General features: G+C 34.8%; 2 protein-coding genes across 2 annotated transcripts in view; both read right to left on the bottom strand.

Annotated features, from left to right (window-relative positions):
• Positions 1 to 1,260, bottom strand: part of LOC104912639 (calsyntenin-2-like) — a 163,929-nt gene extending 162,669 nt beyond the window's left edge. Inside the window, exon 1 of the mRNA XM_019618862.2 lies at positions 1,251 to 1,260. Within this exon, the coding sequence (XP_019474407.2) occupies positions 1,251 to 1,260 (10 nt within the window). The remainder of the gene's footprint in view (positions 1 to 1,250) is intronic.
• The window catches only part of LOC104912638 (calsyntenin-2-like), a 57,512-nt gene continuing 43,729 nt past the window's right edge, over positions 691 to 14,473 (bottom strand). Inside the window, exon 5 of the mRNA XM_010716678.3 lies at positions 691 to 1,559. Coding sequence (XP_010714980.1) covers positions 1,332 to 1,559 — 228 coding nt within the window. The 3' untranslated portion in view covers positions 691 to 1,331. The remainder of the gene's footprint in view (positions 1,560 to 14,473) is intronic.

The following is a 14,473-nucleotide window of genomic DNA, read 5'->3' as shown; positions in this document are numbered from 1 at the left end:
AAAAAAAAAAAGGAATAAGATTGCCTTAGATTTTTAGTACATTAGAATAATATTGAAGGTATTCTGTTATATATTCAACATTAATGGAATACTGCAATTAACTTAAGTTCATTCTGTGGAGATGAAAGGGTGCAAATATCAGGTAAGGACGGATCAGTGTATATCTGTACATATGTATAGGTGTAATATCACGGTGATTAACTAGCTATCATAATACTCATCTGAGTTCAAAATGTATCAAATCTTGTTTTTACTAAATGTGTGGCTTTATTCTCTGTGTTACCACCAAAATAAAGATTGGATCTTTACCCCCAAGGTAATCATAATCTAACAATTGGATTTGCTTCTGATGTTACTTATGATGAATAGCTCTGGCATACATAAGATGCCCAAATTCTTCAAACAAACTACTGTGCAGAAATCAAACTGGCAGACAAGTTAACAAGAAGAGAAAAACTGAACCATCAGTAAAGAGTGGTGAGCAAATAAAATCTATGTGAAAGCATGTTTTCCTAATTGTACAGTTCACACCACGCTTCATGACTGCAGTAAGTGAAAACAAGCCACAGCATAAACAAAACTTTAATACAGAACAGTAAAGAAGAGAACTTCACAAGAGCAGATAAGCAGAAAAGGACAGTTTCAAGTGAAAGCAGAGAACAGAAAAGGAAACAGATGCTGTTGGTATAAAAAGTATGAAAAAATAAATATAAAAGGTAGAAAACAGGAAAAACTAATATTTAAGCGAAGGCTCATACAAGTACGGCTTTGGAATGAGACTCTACTTTATCCTCACTTTTATATCTGGTCTGTAACAGAGTAAATTGTTTAAATCAGTGGAATTACTGGTAATATACCATGATGTGGTGGAATCACTGTCCCGCGTTTGGATGTTGTACTATGAACATGGTTTAGTGGGAAATATTGGCGATAGGTGGACGGTTGGACTGGATGATTTTAGAGATCTTTTCCAACTTTGGTGATTCTGTGATTCTACATGAAGAGTGCAGAATTTGTCCAGAAGTAGTGAAAACAACGACAAAAATATCATGAAGAAATTGAAAGAGGGAGATAAGCAGAGTTGCACTTTAGACTACTATTTAGACAGTTTGCTTAAAGTTGGACATTAAGGGAAGTATTTAAAAATAGTGAAGTCAAAAGATAAAGATGATAATATTTCATATTAAATATATTAACTGGATTCAACAGTTCTTTAGATGGTGGAATTGCAAAGCTTGCTAATGTCCTACCTGTTTTCATCCTTGAACTTTGATCAATTATTAATCTGGATCTCTTTTTATACCAAAACCTTTTAGTAACTATTTCATTATTCAAGTAGCAAGACAAATGAAATTCCATCTTGAATTCAGAATACCACTTTCTACTGCCATATTACCTTGCCAGCAAGCACCGACTGTCAGCTGCATGGCTATGTGCGAAGGGTGAATAGGCCAATCATTGGTCACAAGGTAAGGTTCATATGTTGTTCCATCCATGTATAAGGTAACAACAGGAAACTCAACATTGACAACATAGTAATGCCATTCTTTATCACAGATCTGAAACACAGAATGTAAGAGAAAGATTAATTAGCATTTACTGACTGGTGACTACTTTTCACACCCAATACACTTTTGTAATTGTACAGTTTCTAAATTGCAGTCAGAAAAAAAACAGTTATTGCAATTTATACATTGTTAAAATTAATGAAAGTATAAAACTATTGTGATAAATGCATATATTATACACAAAATATATTTAGTAAAAAAGGCATTTTAAAGCACACTCTTTGAGAACAAAGCTGAAAGCATAGCTGAAACAAACAAAAATACTATTTATTTGTGTTGTATTTTTGCTTTTGTTAATACATAAAATTAATTTCCTAATATCTATATCAACTCTTCAAAATGCAAAATTGAGTGTAAGAAGTACGTTTTAGCACTTACTGGAGGTCCTTTTTAGCTTTAATTTAAGAAAATACATAGCACTTAGATTAATTATTATCAACTTCATAATTCACTGTCATTAACTATTGCACTGGTATTTAGAAAGTCCTGTTCAATGCCAGGATATTTTTGTGCTCTGTACACGCACATATGAACAGAGTTCAAGCAGCGTCAGGCAGGCAACCCAAATCTTCTCCATGCTTCTCGTTTTAGTCTGTTTTTTTCCCCACTGATATTCTGCAAAATGAAGATCATATGGTTTCATTGATATGCATCAGTTTTGAAAAGCAGTAGCCACAGTTACACTGTACTTTCAAGGTGAGGATATCAGTGTCAAATCTCACAAGAATTTCTGAACAGGACAACCGGAGATTACTGCAAGACTGCCACATTTTGTTTGCTAGCTGAATCAGTGCCTCTGAAGACAGAAGCCTAGTGTGCAAATACCAACACACATCCAACTCTTTTTTTCCTTTATCTTTCAGATTTAAAAGTTCAAATAAACAGGTCACAGCAAATTGAAAGGACAGGGCTATGTTTTTAGAAATAAAGCAATAGTTACAGTCATGCTGCTTTCAGTTCTGCAGATACTAGTTCTGATGTATTAAGAAACTGAAGTGCTTGAATGCAGATATCCTTGCTGTTTTCACAGATGCAAGCAGAAAAGTGACATTTAAGCATAAAGCTGCCCTTGGTCAGGTTACATGCTATTTCCTGCAATATCTGCCCTTTGGAAGCAAAAGCTAATGTTTTGTTCCAGAAGACACTTAAACAAGAACTTAATAACTTCTATTTCAAATGGATACATTTATTACTGCAGACATCACAGATCCACAGCAAGAGATAAATGCAGCAAAGTGGCTGCTGGAGTCTTCCTGGTGTAAGCAACAGACAGCACAAATATTTTCTGAAGGTTAAATGAGCTGAAACCAAAATTGAAAGTAAATAAATTGGAAGACTGAAAACTTTATCGAAGAAACAGCAATTGTGAATATGATATGCAGTTCTGTCTTTCAAGTTAAAACAGCTCACCAAGTGTCCTGACCTGATCATTAGACTGTGATTCATCATAGCCCCACTTCCCAGCCTTTTTATATAAAACAAAATAAATGATGTGCCTGAGTTAAGAGACCTTGTGTGATAAAAATGACAGGGGTTAATATTTCACATTTTTCAGAGAACCACCTCAGAGCATTTCTTTCTTGTAACCTTAAGCTGCATCAGTTGGAACATGCCAACTACTGTTAAATGAGAGCAAGCAATCCTTGTATTTAAGGATAGAGCATTTTAACATGGCGACAACAAACATTTGTGGCCATCATATACATAAAAAGCATTGCATTGTGTAGCTGGTCTGATTATTCTAGTGACTGACCAATAAGGCAGTGACATTTTTCTAGAGAAACACTGTCTGGAAACACAAGATTGCACAGTCGCCACAACTTAAGAATCCAACAGTGGATCTCCAGTGCTTCCAAGAAAAATGCATACCTCCTGCTGCAGATAGTCCACAGTCAACAAATTACTCAATTTTTTCTGATACATTTTGGAACATAAGATACAGCAATTACAGACAGCTTGATAAACTCTTCAAACCATTACTTGTGTGTTTGTGAGTTGTTCCTTAAACTTCAACACTTAAATACAAGGTGTTTTTTTTTTTTTTAATGAGAATTTAGGCATTTAAAATCTCAGCTTCCTTACTGATTTGAAAAGCACAGAAGCTCCTAGGTTATTAATTCTCATATGATTGCAATACAGCTTGGGTACTCAGATACAAAATATAATCCCCTGACATGTCTTCAAGAACCTGTACTGACTCCCAGCATTAAAACAAACTTTCTACAAGAGGGCAACAGAATTATTTAAGAAACTCTGGAATAAATCACAGCCACTCAACAGCAGGTACTATTTGCATAACCAACAAAATTAGAAATAAATAATTGTGGAGCGTAATTTGTTATGCTATTATTTCAGACACCTTCTTCACCTTGTTAACATAGAATGCCAATATTTTCCGAGCGCATTCCACAGCAGCAACAGAATGTAATGATGGCAGTGAAGCAATGGAAGTAAAATAATAAAATACACTAGCTTGGCAAATAAAGAAATTGTAGACATCTCAAGTAAGAACTTTATTTAAAAAAAACAGTCTAATTTGCAAAGCTATCCTAATGAGATAAAATTACAGATAAATAAGCTTGGCTTTTGAAGACTGCTGGATTGCTAAACTGGTCTAATCTCTTCATCGTTTCAGTCTGTCTCTAAACATATTAATCATATTATGGTCAATTAACCATCTTAATGTCTCAGTGATGACTATAAACCATTACACTGGAATATGGTTTTATGAAATAGAGAAAAACAGATATAACAGTGTGTGAAGAAAGTTTCTTAAGACATGAAAGCTCTCAGTTTTTTTCTCCTTTATATTGGAATGCTTAGGAATGGACTGAAATCAAGCTACTCTGGTCTGAGAAGCACATGGCAGTCAGAAAGAGTTCCTTAGTCTGGAAAGCATTTCTTTTATGACTTTATACATAAGGACCAGATATGCACACATGAGAACATGCCCTTTACAGCTCAGAGACGTTTTTTAGCCTTGGTTAGCTTACCTGGGGCATCTGTTTGACTAGATACACAGAGAACCTGTACTTCAAGAAGTGCCCCAGCACCTTGGATCAACAGCAAACATTCACAATCCTCTGAGTAGCTTCCGAAAAGCCCCTTTTGTTTTTATATTTTTGCCAGTTATATTCAGCAGACAAGAAGTTCAGCCACATGAAGAGCTGCACATATCCTGCCAGTGCTACTTAGTGCCTGTTTTGGGTCTATTCCTTTAGAGTTGAGAAAGTAGTTATTATTTCCATTCCATTTATCAAGTGTATGAAGCTTTATTTTAAGTTTATATTCCTTTCATAGAAAGATTAGATAATCTGTATTTATATCATTTTTGATAAGAAGTAGAAGTCTGGATAGTCTCAAGAAGACAACAATCTGTGCATTTATTTCAGATCTGCTTCAGATTTTGTATTAGAATCCCAAATTATTCGTTTAATTCAATCATGGCATTCTGTTGTGAACATACTTTAGAGATAAATGAGAAAATTAAACAAGCAAACAAAAAAACCCACAAAGTGAACAGAATGGAAAATTTAAAAATGCTATAATGCTTTCAACCTCACTGGCATGCTTTCCCATTTTTTTCCTCTCACTGTCATTAGGGTAGTATCAGCATAGCAATACATGCTCTGAGTTAACTAAGCTGCATTCTCTGACTGAATTTTCCATGTCAGGTATTTGCAAGCAGCAACAGAGGAATTTATTTGCTAGGTTACAACCTCATTCTTACATTTCTGATACGCTGCCATCTCATCTGATGTATTCTATTTTTTCACCTACAGCATTTAATTTATTATAATACCTTAAATACTGACTGATACAAAATCAAAGATATTACTACCACTGGAGTCTTTGGAGTTTTTGTCCTGTCCCCCTTCTCAGTTTTGTCTTGCTAACACATTGCTCACAACCTGGTCAGCTGACTGCCTCAGGACCTTTCACTCACACATGGATTATGGTTAATTCCAGTCTTAACAACAGATTCAAGTTTGAATAGTTTCAAAAGAATCTATTTGCCAAAGCAAATCCTAAGCTAGGTGAGAACATTGGTAGTGTTGTGGTGATGCTCACGTTCAAAAGTCAAATGCCACTGGAAACATTAATGGTGCTAGAGAACCTCCTCCAGGGGCCCTAAGTTGTACACCTGGACTGAAGAAGAGATGAGCTGCTGACAGTGACTTCTGTGCAAAAAAATTGAAAACAAGGTGGTTGGTTAAAGAGAGTGTTGCAGTCATTGATAACAGCTGGGCTGGTGAAACTAATCTGAGATCTGCTTTCATTTCTCTCAGCCTGGAGGTGTTTTAAGTCTGCTAACACAGAGCTTAACATATTGAAAGTGAATAAAAGACAGAAATTGCAAAAGTATTTAATTTTCCTTCTCCCATTTTCTTCTCATGGAGAAATTCTATGCGTTATTTCCATTAAACTTTTGGATTAATTAATTCATAATTGAATTCTTATCAACAGAGATGACATAAATTGGAAAAAAAATTAGCAGTGTTGTTTCTTCACCCTAGCCTTCCATAACATGAACCATCCTGCTTGAACTGATGAATGCGTGCTGGAATGTCACTCAAGGACATACTGACCACTGAGAATTGCAACTGTCTCTAAGATCATGGAGCACTTGACTAGCTGTCTTTTCTTCATTGCAGATGAATTCTGTGTCCCTTCGTTAGATTCATTTTCTGCTTTAGTGTTTCAACGAGTAAAAAATTTTACTTAGATCACTCTATACTGGATGAAGCTACTATAAGCATTGAAAGCAAAAATCTTACCACTGCTTTATGGATTTTTTTAAGGATTTTTTTTAAGGATGTCACTATAGAGTTGATGGGGTTATCATAATGAAAACTTTGTAAACACGTAGAGCTCACTGAGGATCTGTATTTTAAACTCATTCCATGAAAGAAGACAACAAATTCAGGGAATCTCCTTTTGATCATATGCTTTAGCATTGTCCATTTTGTTGTAGCATCCAGTTCTGAAAGCAGCTCCCCTGCTTCAAAGCATGGCATCTCTTACCCTTCTTCAGAGTACAGAACACAGATCATATTTGAATAGAGACAGAGATATTATTTTGAGTTTAAAAAGGAATACCACATCTTTCTTCCTATCTCCAAAATAATCCTTTCTGAAAAAGCCATGTAAAATTTTACAAATTTTGTCACTTGCCTTTTTTTGGTGACATCGAATAAACATGAAATGGCTTCAGTGTTTCTGGATAGAAACAAGACAATATTTCTAAGCAATGTGCAGAAAGCACTGAACTGAATAAACAGAGAGCTCAAAGGTAGCAGATTTAAAGATTCTTCAGGACAGTTTCATTGCAGCTCTGACAAGGACTTAAGGAATCACATTAATGTAAGAACAAAAGAGTTGAAAAAGAAAACCAAGCTATTAATTTGGAAATGTGGCAGTGAATTTCCAGTCAAAGCTAAAACATCATGCTCATTTCCATATGTTGATTTTTTTTTTCTCCAGAAAAATGTTGTACATTTACATATGTCAAATGAAAAGAAAACTTCCTAAGAGCTTTATGTAGTCTACTTATTATGCAGAAGGTTACTGAGTTTTGCATGAAGGTGTCCAAAGCTGAGCATAGACAAGGCTTTCTCCTGTCCCATTCTGGGGTCTGTAGCTTCTGTCTCTGAAAAACGAGAACTTGAAAAACATTGTTCAGTTAGTTTTCTACTGTTATATTAGAAATTCATTTAGAATTTTAACTGCTTTCCTGTTGTCAATTCTCATTCACAAACCAACACTATTACGGCACATTAGTCCGAGAAAAAAAAATAAGAAATTACCTTAGGGCATTGCTTTTGCTATAATTCCACTGCTCTCTTGACCTTTTTTAGTATGTATTTGCTTCAAAAAGCACAGCTATCTGCAAATACTGATTAATTGATATAGGGAAATATATTGCATAACTGACTTTTTCTCTCTTTTCTCATTGCTTATGAGAACCTTATGATTTGCCTTTTTTCTTTCTTTTTTTTTTTTTCCTTCCCATCACCGCAAGATACACTGCTATAAATATCCCAGTGTAGCCTGCAAGTATGTAATTCAGTATTCAGGATGTGCTTACTTCACTGGATACCTGGGATACATGTTTTGTAATACAATGAACACAAATATATTTCTGTTGTGAACATGCAGGCTTTACAGTCAAAATTTGCTTTCAAGTTGCCTTCTTCCTACAGTATAATCAGCAAACTTACTCATTTTGGGGAAAAGCTCTTGGAAATAAAAGCAAAGTGCAAACACAGACTAATCAAATTCATCTAGCAATATAATTGCTATGTCTTGTGGCATTATTTATTCTGCCCCAGTAATAGGCTGTTGCATTAGGCTTTATCTGCCTGTTCTCCCTCTGCCATTAAATTTTAACATCCAGGTATGTTGGTTTTATTTAATTTAGCACTGCAGAACTCAAAAGGATTTAAACATTTGAGGAAAAGGGTCAGTGTAATCGTGACCACTAAGTGGAGCTGTTCAGACTGCAAATAGCTCACAATTCCACAATACCCTAACAACTCCACAACCTCTTCAGAAAATTTTAAATAAAGCTCTACAATATTCACGTTACATACTGGGTTTTTAAAAAATCATCTCTTTGGGTTTCCACTTCTACATTTATTCTTTAGCAGCTGTTTCACATTACACTTTTTTCACTCTCTAAAATCAATATGCCCTGCTTTTGAACTGGCAATAACTAAAAGCATGTATGCACTTGTTAAGGCAGGATGGAAGAAAAATATACTCTGTGTATGAAAAAAAAAAAGGAATCAATATATTCTCACAGTTTAAATTAATAGGCGATAGATTGTGAAGTGGAATCTCAACATTTACAAGTTCACTGCTTTTGTTTATAAGAATACTGTTGCAGACTCATCCTCCATATAAAAAATTGCAGTTTGGATCTTGAATAATCCTACTCAAATTTGATCACACAGCATCTCTGAAAAAGTTCTGACATTCTGACAGCTGGTGGCAGGCAGTGAAGGGAGAAAAATCCAACAGATTGCTTTGCTCTGGACTAGTGCTTTTATGCTATGAGACTTGAGCATCACCCCTCTTACAGCTGCTAGTGGTAATTTGTACTCCTATGTGAAGAAGCATTTCATAACTACTATCTGTACTGGCATTTGGGTTTCTCTAATACATTTGATGATGTTATGTCAGCTTCATATATGGGAGTAAATTTTGAAAATGAAATAAACATTTTTCTATATTTGTTTAAAATTTATTACTTAGAATCAGCTCTTAGAGACCTTAACACAGCATTTCTTCCAATATTTGCATTTTACTGCCATGTAATTCTGAAATTGTAAAGACATGCATAGACTGGTTGTAGAATAAAGGAGATTGAACTCTGTACAAATGAATCCTTTATTCCTTGAACCTCAGCTAAGTGTCAGAGGCACATTTACCAAAGAGGAGGTAAAAGAAAGACTGCTTTGCTCCTTATGCCAGTGTTAAGCAAGCTATTGCTTTTTCATAGGAATTTCAGTCAGGAAATTAGAATGCAGCTTGTATTCCATATCTTTGGTTGCATGTAATCTCCTAGGGGTTTATTAAGTTGGACAAGAGCCACAGAATTCTCAAGACTCCATGGTCAGCAGAGCAAGTCCAAACTTCTACATGAGGCACCAAATTTACATGCCACAGACAGACAACACGAAATCCAATCCAACCAACACCACCTCTAAAAGTTCTCTCCAAATGTCACTATGCTGGCACCTTATTTAGGAAGCTAAGCAAAGGAGAAGATATCATCCATGACTTTCTATTTTGAAAAAGAACAAAAAGTCAAGGGGAAGCTCCTCTTTGCCCTTTTCATCTTACTAATTTTAAAGCTAATGTAATTTACCACTGATTTTACAAAATGATATTTATGCATAACTTATGAAACAAGTTATTTCAATACAAACTATTCAGTACAAAGCACTGAGTATAAAACTAAGGGGTTTTCCGAAGCAGCCTGCTCAAATAAATGCTATATGCAAATAAGCACCTACCTGATTACTGTCCTTCCAAAGTCAGTTTTTCAAATCTTTGTTCACTTTCTGGCCCATGCTTTTTCTCCTGCTTAATATTTATACAATTTAGATACTTACTTTCTCTTAAAAATATATATATATCACAAAGTGTAGAAAACAACCATAAGATTTATTTGCTGCCCTTAAGAAGATATTGGTAGAGTATGTTAAAATACCTTCAACTCTCGTATTTATTATGCAGTATTGTTTACTGGACATGTCAAAGAGTAAAACCTGGATGTCCATTATATCATTTAGAACACTTGGTGAGGGAAGCACCATCCTTTAACAAATTTTAGCTACAGAGAAATACCTCAGGACAACTAATTGCTCACAAAACAATTCCTGAAAATACAGTTACATAACATGATTAAGTATTCTTTAGAGCTATTGATGTTCACATAACAAATGTACTGTTGCATTTTACCAGAAATGCCAATTTACCCTGCAGTGACAAATATAAGGAAGCCCTTTCCATCTCTCCTCAGCCTTTTTCCCTCTGCGTACATGCAAGAAGAATGGAAAAGCAAGCACTTAAAAGAGGTGAGTCTGCATTTCGTACCAGAGTTACAGAGGCAAGACGAATTTTAATCTTTGATTTTCCTGAGGTAAATGATGGAATGCAGCAGAAGTCTGTAGTGTATTTTATGTTGAGGTTTAAGAGAACAGCAAATGTCTTTCATCTAAAGAAGGGATGAACAAAAACACCGCAGTACGGTGGCAAATGGGGCAAGTACTTTATTACTGTGACTACGTTCCAATCTGAACTATGTATCAATTTAAAAGAGCCAAGTATACATCTGACTCTGAATTTTCCAATATTTATTATCTGGATTTGTCTAAACTACCTGCCCCATATGCTACAGGGGAGATGCTAATTGTAGCACTGACCTCTTTGCTAGATAGATTTCAGTCTCCTCTGTGCTACTGGCATACTGCCAGGCCAAGCAAATCCCTGTCTTTCACCACAGTATTCTTTGGTAATCAAAGTATCCACTCTATTACTGCTCTATTTAATGAAGTCAACTTTATTTCAACTGCATATGACATTGGAGTCATCTGGAACCAAACCATCAGAACATAAAAGCTGAAAGGAACTGTAAATTTCTATTCAATTGCTGAAGAAAAGGGTAAAAAAAAAAATGCAACAAAGCCAACAAAAAAGTACACAAATTAAAAGACATCTCATAGCTTCTCCTGATAAGATATTTTTTTTTTTAATATTATTGCTAGTCCTTTTCCAGAACAATACTTTCAATTTTGAAATAAAACTGATTATTCACCTAGATTAAGCTGCCTCCTGTCTTATTCCAACAAGAGACTGGAGTACTGACTATATCTAAATAATTAACATTAAGACTGAGAGGGAAAAGATAAGACTGTGATGGAGGGGAAAGAATAAGTTAAAAACAATTCAGTAGTTCCATACTTCCTAATTTTCAGTTATAAACACGTATGCATGTATAGTTCATATAAACACACCTAGGCATACATACACAGAAGGCTTTGTTTCTTCTTGTTACAACCTACAGTCAAATAAATTTGAAAACAAGTTTGCAGAATAGTTATGGATTTCCAAGTATGTACAAATAAGAGAACATTATTGTTATGATGTCAACACGGTATAATCGGGAAAATGAATAAACCCCAGCTTGTAAAATCAATAAGAATATTTCCTTATACCAATCTGCAGTATCCTACCAGCAGTGAGACTCTTATTCTAATAGTAAAGACTTCACAGTGCTTTCACAGCTTGTATGAAAATAGATCAATTTAAAAACTACTTAAAAAAAAAAGGAAACAATCCAAAGATAAACAAAAAGTGAACAAAGAGCATTCAAAAATACACACAAAAATTCTAAAAGCAAGTATTAAATAACTGAGACAAAAATGGAAAATAAATTATTGAAGTGAAACATAAATAAGAAAACTCTTTACTGTTAATTATAATATTAAATAAAATTGTTGATATTCCCTCAATTATAATAGAAAAGTCTTGCAAGTTAAGATAATGTGAAGCAATTTGTATAAGCTGTTAAAAAGACCACATAAGAAATAATTTTGATATCATGAAGTAACTCCTTGATTATTTCCCACTGGTAACTACATTTTTCCTGGTCATTATAGTTTATCTCCCTGTCCCTCTTGCCCTCAAGTTAACAAGTGCTGTGAATTTTGCTGAAGCTGATGTTCTGGATTGAGCCACCCCTCTCTGCAGTTGGACCGGGCTGTGGAAAGGGGGCAGTTGCAGCAGCAGCTGTTTCAGAAGCAATACTCCCTGCTCGTTAGGCTGTCAGAAATGACTGCCTAGTGAAGGAAACAACACTGATTTCAGCAGAAGTTAGCAAGCCAGGATAAGTAGGTCACTTAAATAAGGATTTATCAGCTTTCTATGGTATTATTTACAAATCTTTTTTTAAGGTTTCCATTTTGTTTGTACTTTTCTTCTAAGGTTCATTACTTTTATAGAGAGTTTCACTGAATAGTAACTCGGACCAGTAGTATCGTATTTTTTTCTTTTTTCTTTTCCTTCCCCTTTTTTCTAACATCACTTAAATCAATGAACTAAGTGCAGAAGAGTACCCAAATTTAAGTGGGCTCTAAGGTCAAAACCATACCCAGTATTCCAAGTGCCTGTCCAAATTAGTGATCTGAAAGGAGCATTCAAAACTGTTTTCATCATTCTGAAGGAAGAAGAGTCTACGAGATACCAAAATGTTAATTATACAAAAATGTCATTAGGCATCAGACTTTCTTCCTAGCATTTTATAAGGTGTTCCTTCAGCTGTGGCTAAAGAAGTTTGAAATCTTTAGACAAATAAAGTTCTTCCAAACATTCATTCATTGCTTTGTGCATTTTACACGGAAAAAGTTCCCAGAACAACATAAAACATGACATGGTAGAAAATTAAAACAAAAGAGCCACAGTAAATATTCAATATTCACTCAGCAAATCAGCATCCCAACAAGCTATGAGTACAAAGTTGGTTTTGTAGCTTAATTATGCATAGTTTTTTCCCTCAAACTAGTTTTTGAAACTATATACAGTAAATATTTGATACTCACAGGGTATCCATTTGAAGGCTTTTTGGATGCTCCTAACATTGCAGAACTTATGTAAATCTCAAAAGAACTACTCAAAATTTGTCAGTAGATCCCTAGCTGAATGATTCCACATCTCTTAAAATCCTGTATCCTTAATAGACAAACGAAAAAAATTGTAGGAGTACTCAGATGAATATATTTTTAATTACGTATTGCATCAACGTAGCAGGAAACTAAAAAGTGAGTATGTTATACATCTCTCAGTGTATATCAGAAGTAGGTATCGTCTGTCCACAGCTGAAGTAGGCAGTACCTGTCCAGCTTCTCATACCCTTCTATACCAAGACTCATCATGATCAGTTATATGCTTTTTGATCTGACTGGTGATATTTTTGACCATATGCTTTACAGATTTTTCTCTTCTGTCTTCATGGATAGTAAAAGTAGATATACAGGCTACAAGCTACTTGGGACAAGAGGAAGGAGCAATGGTTTTATTTACCCAATTTAGCTGTTAAATTTGAATGTTCATATTAAGTTAAGAGACTTTCAATTTCCTCAACTTTTACAGAGAATCTTCTTGTTAGGTGTTAAATCAACGTAAGTGTCTTGATCTTGGCTACAGTGATCTTAGCCTGATCTCACTACATCGGATGACAGCAACAAGTGTATTTACCATCTGCTTACATTAATTGTATAGTTAAAAAATTCAATTTCAGAAATAACATAGCTATGCACAGCTTTAAACAACTACACGATTTTACAATCACTTCAACAAAAAGGAAAAAAACATACCTGCATTAACTAAATGTCTATTAACTAAATAGACTATGTGCAGTCCTAACAATAACAACAAGCTTCTGCAGCTTCTCACTCTAATATAATGCTTATCTCAATTCTTCAAACTTATATGCATCTTAGTCAAATGCCAATAGGCAGCTTCAATGTGGCATTCTTCTGTTTGTAGCATTACTTCTGGGAAAATTCACAATCATACCTTCAGGTTACAGACAGCTAAGAGGTCTGTTCATTAGTAAACAACCTCTGTACACACTGCACATGCAGACTTAAATGTAGACTAATAGGAGGCCACTAACATTTCCGCTGCAATCCCTCCTCAGAAGTACACCAAAAATTTAGAGAAGCAGTTGTGGCAAATATGTTGCAAGAACAAACACTTTCTACATCTCTGGAGAAAACATACTAACGGATGTCACTAAAGTTAGGAAATCCAGGATCCATTTAAAATACTGTATACTGTGAAGACTATTACTAAGGCTCATAAATCTGTAAACAAACAAACATGAAGTGCCACATATAAAATGAATATATACTAAATTTTAAATCTTATTCATATTCTTCACTTTTAGCTAATTTGTGATGCTAGGTCAAGTGAAAAAATGGAAAAAGATACAGGAATCGCCAAACTCATTGCTACCCTATGTGTCCAGCTACCAACAGAAGTGAGTAAATGCTAGCTATAATTTAAACTTTATTTTAACAAGTACTTAAATCATGCTAGTCCACAAATCAGGAACATTTTATCTCCATTTCCATATTTGGAGAAGACTTAAATACATTTGAAAAATTCATGTTGAAAAGATGACTTCACTCTTTGTAAACAGTACTTTGGCAGTGGAAGCTTCTCCTATTACTAGAACCAGAAGAGAATCTAGAAAAGCAATATGAGGGCTGCTCTGAAAGTAATGCCTCCTATTTTATGATGCTGGCCCACATCATCCAGAGTTGGATATTGGTGGTACGGCAACAGAGGAGCAGAGGGTGAATCTTCTCACCAATATTCCATTACATTTTGCT

The sequence above is a fragment of the Meleagris gallopavo genome, chromosome 11 (genome assembly GCF_000146605.3).
Source record: "Meleagris gallopavo isolate NT-WF06-2002-E0010 breed Aviagen turkey brand Nicholas breeding stock chromosome 11, Turkey_5.1, whole genome shotgun sequence".
Lineage (NCBI taxonomy): Eukaryota > Metazoa > Chordata > Aves > Galliformes > Phasianidae > Meleagris > Meleagris gallopavo.
This window is presented reverse-complemented; position numbering and strand designations above follow the sequence as displayed.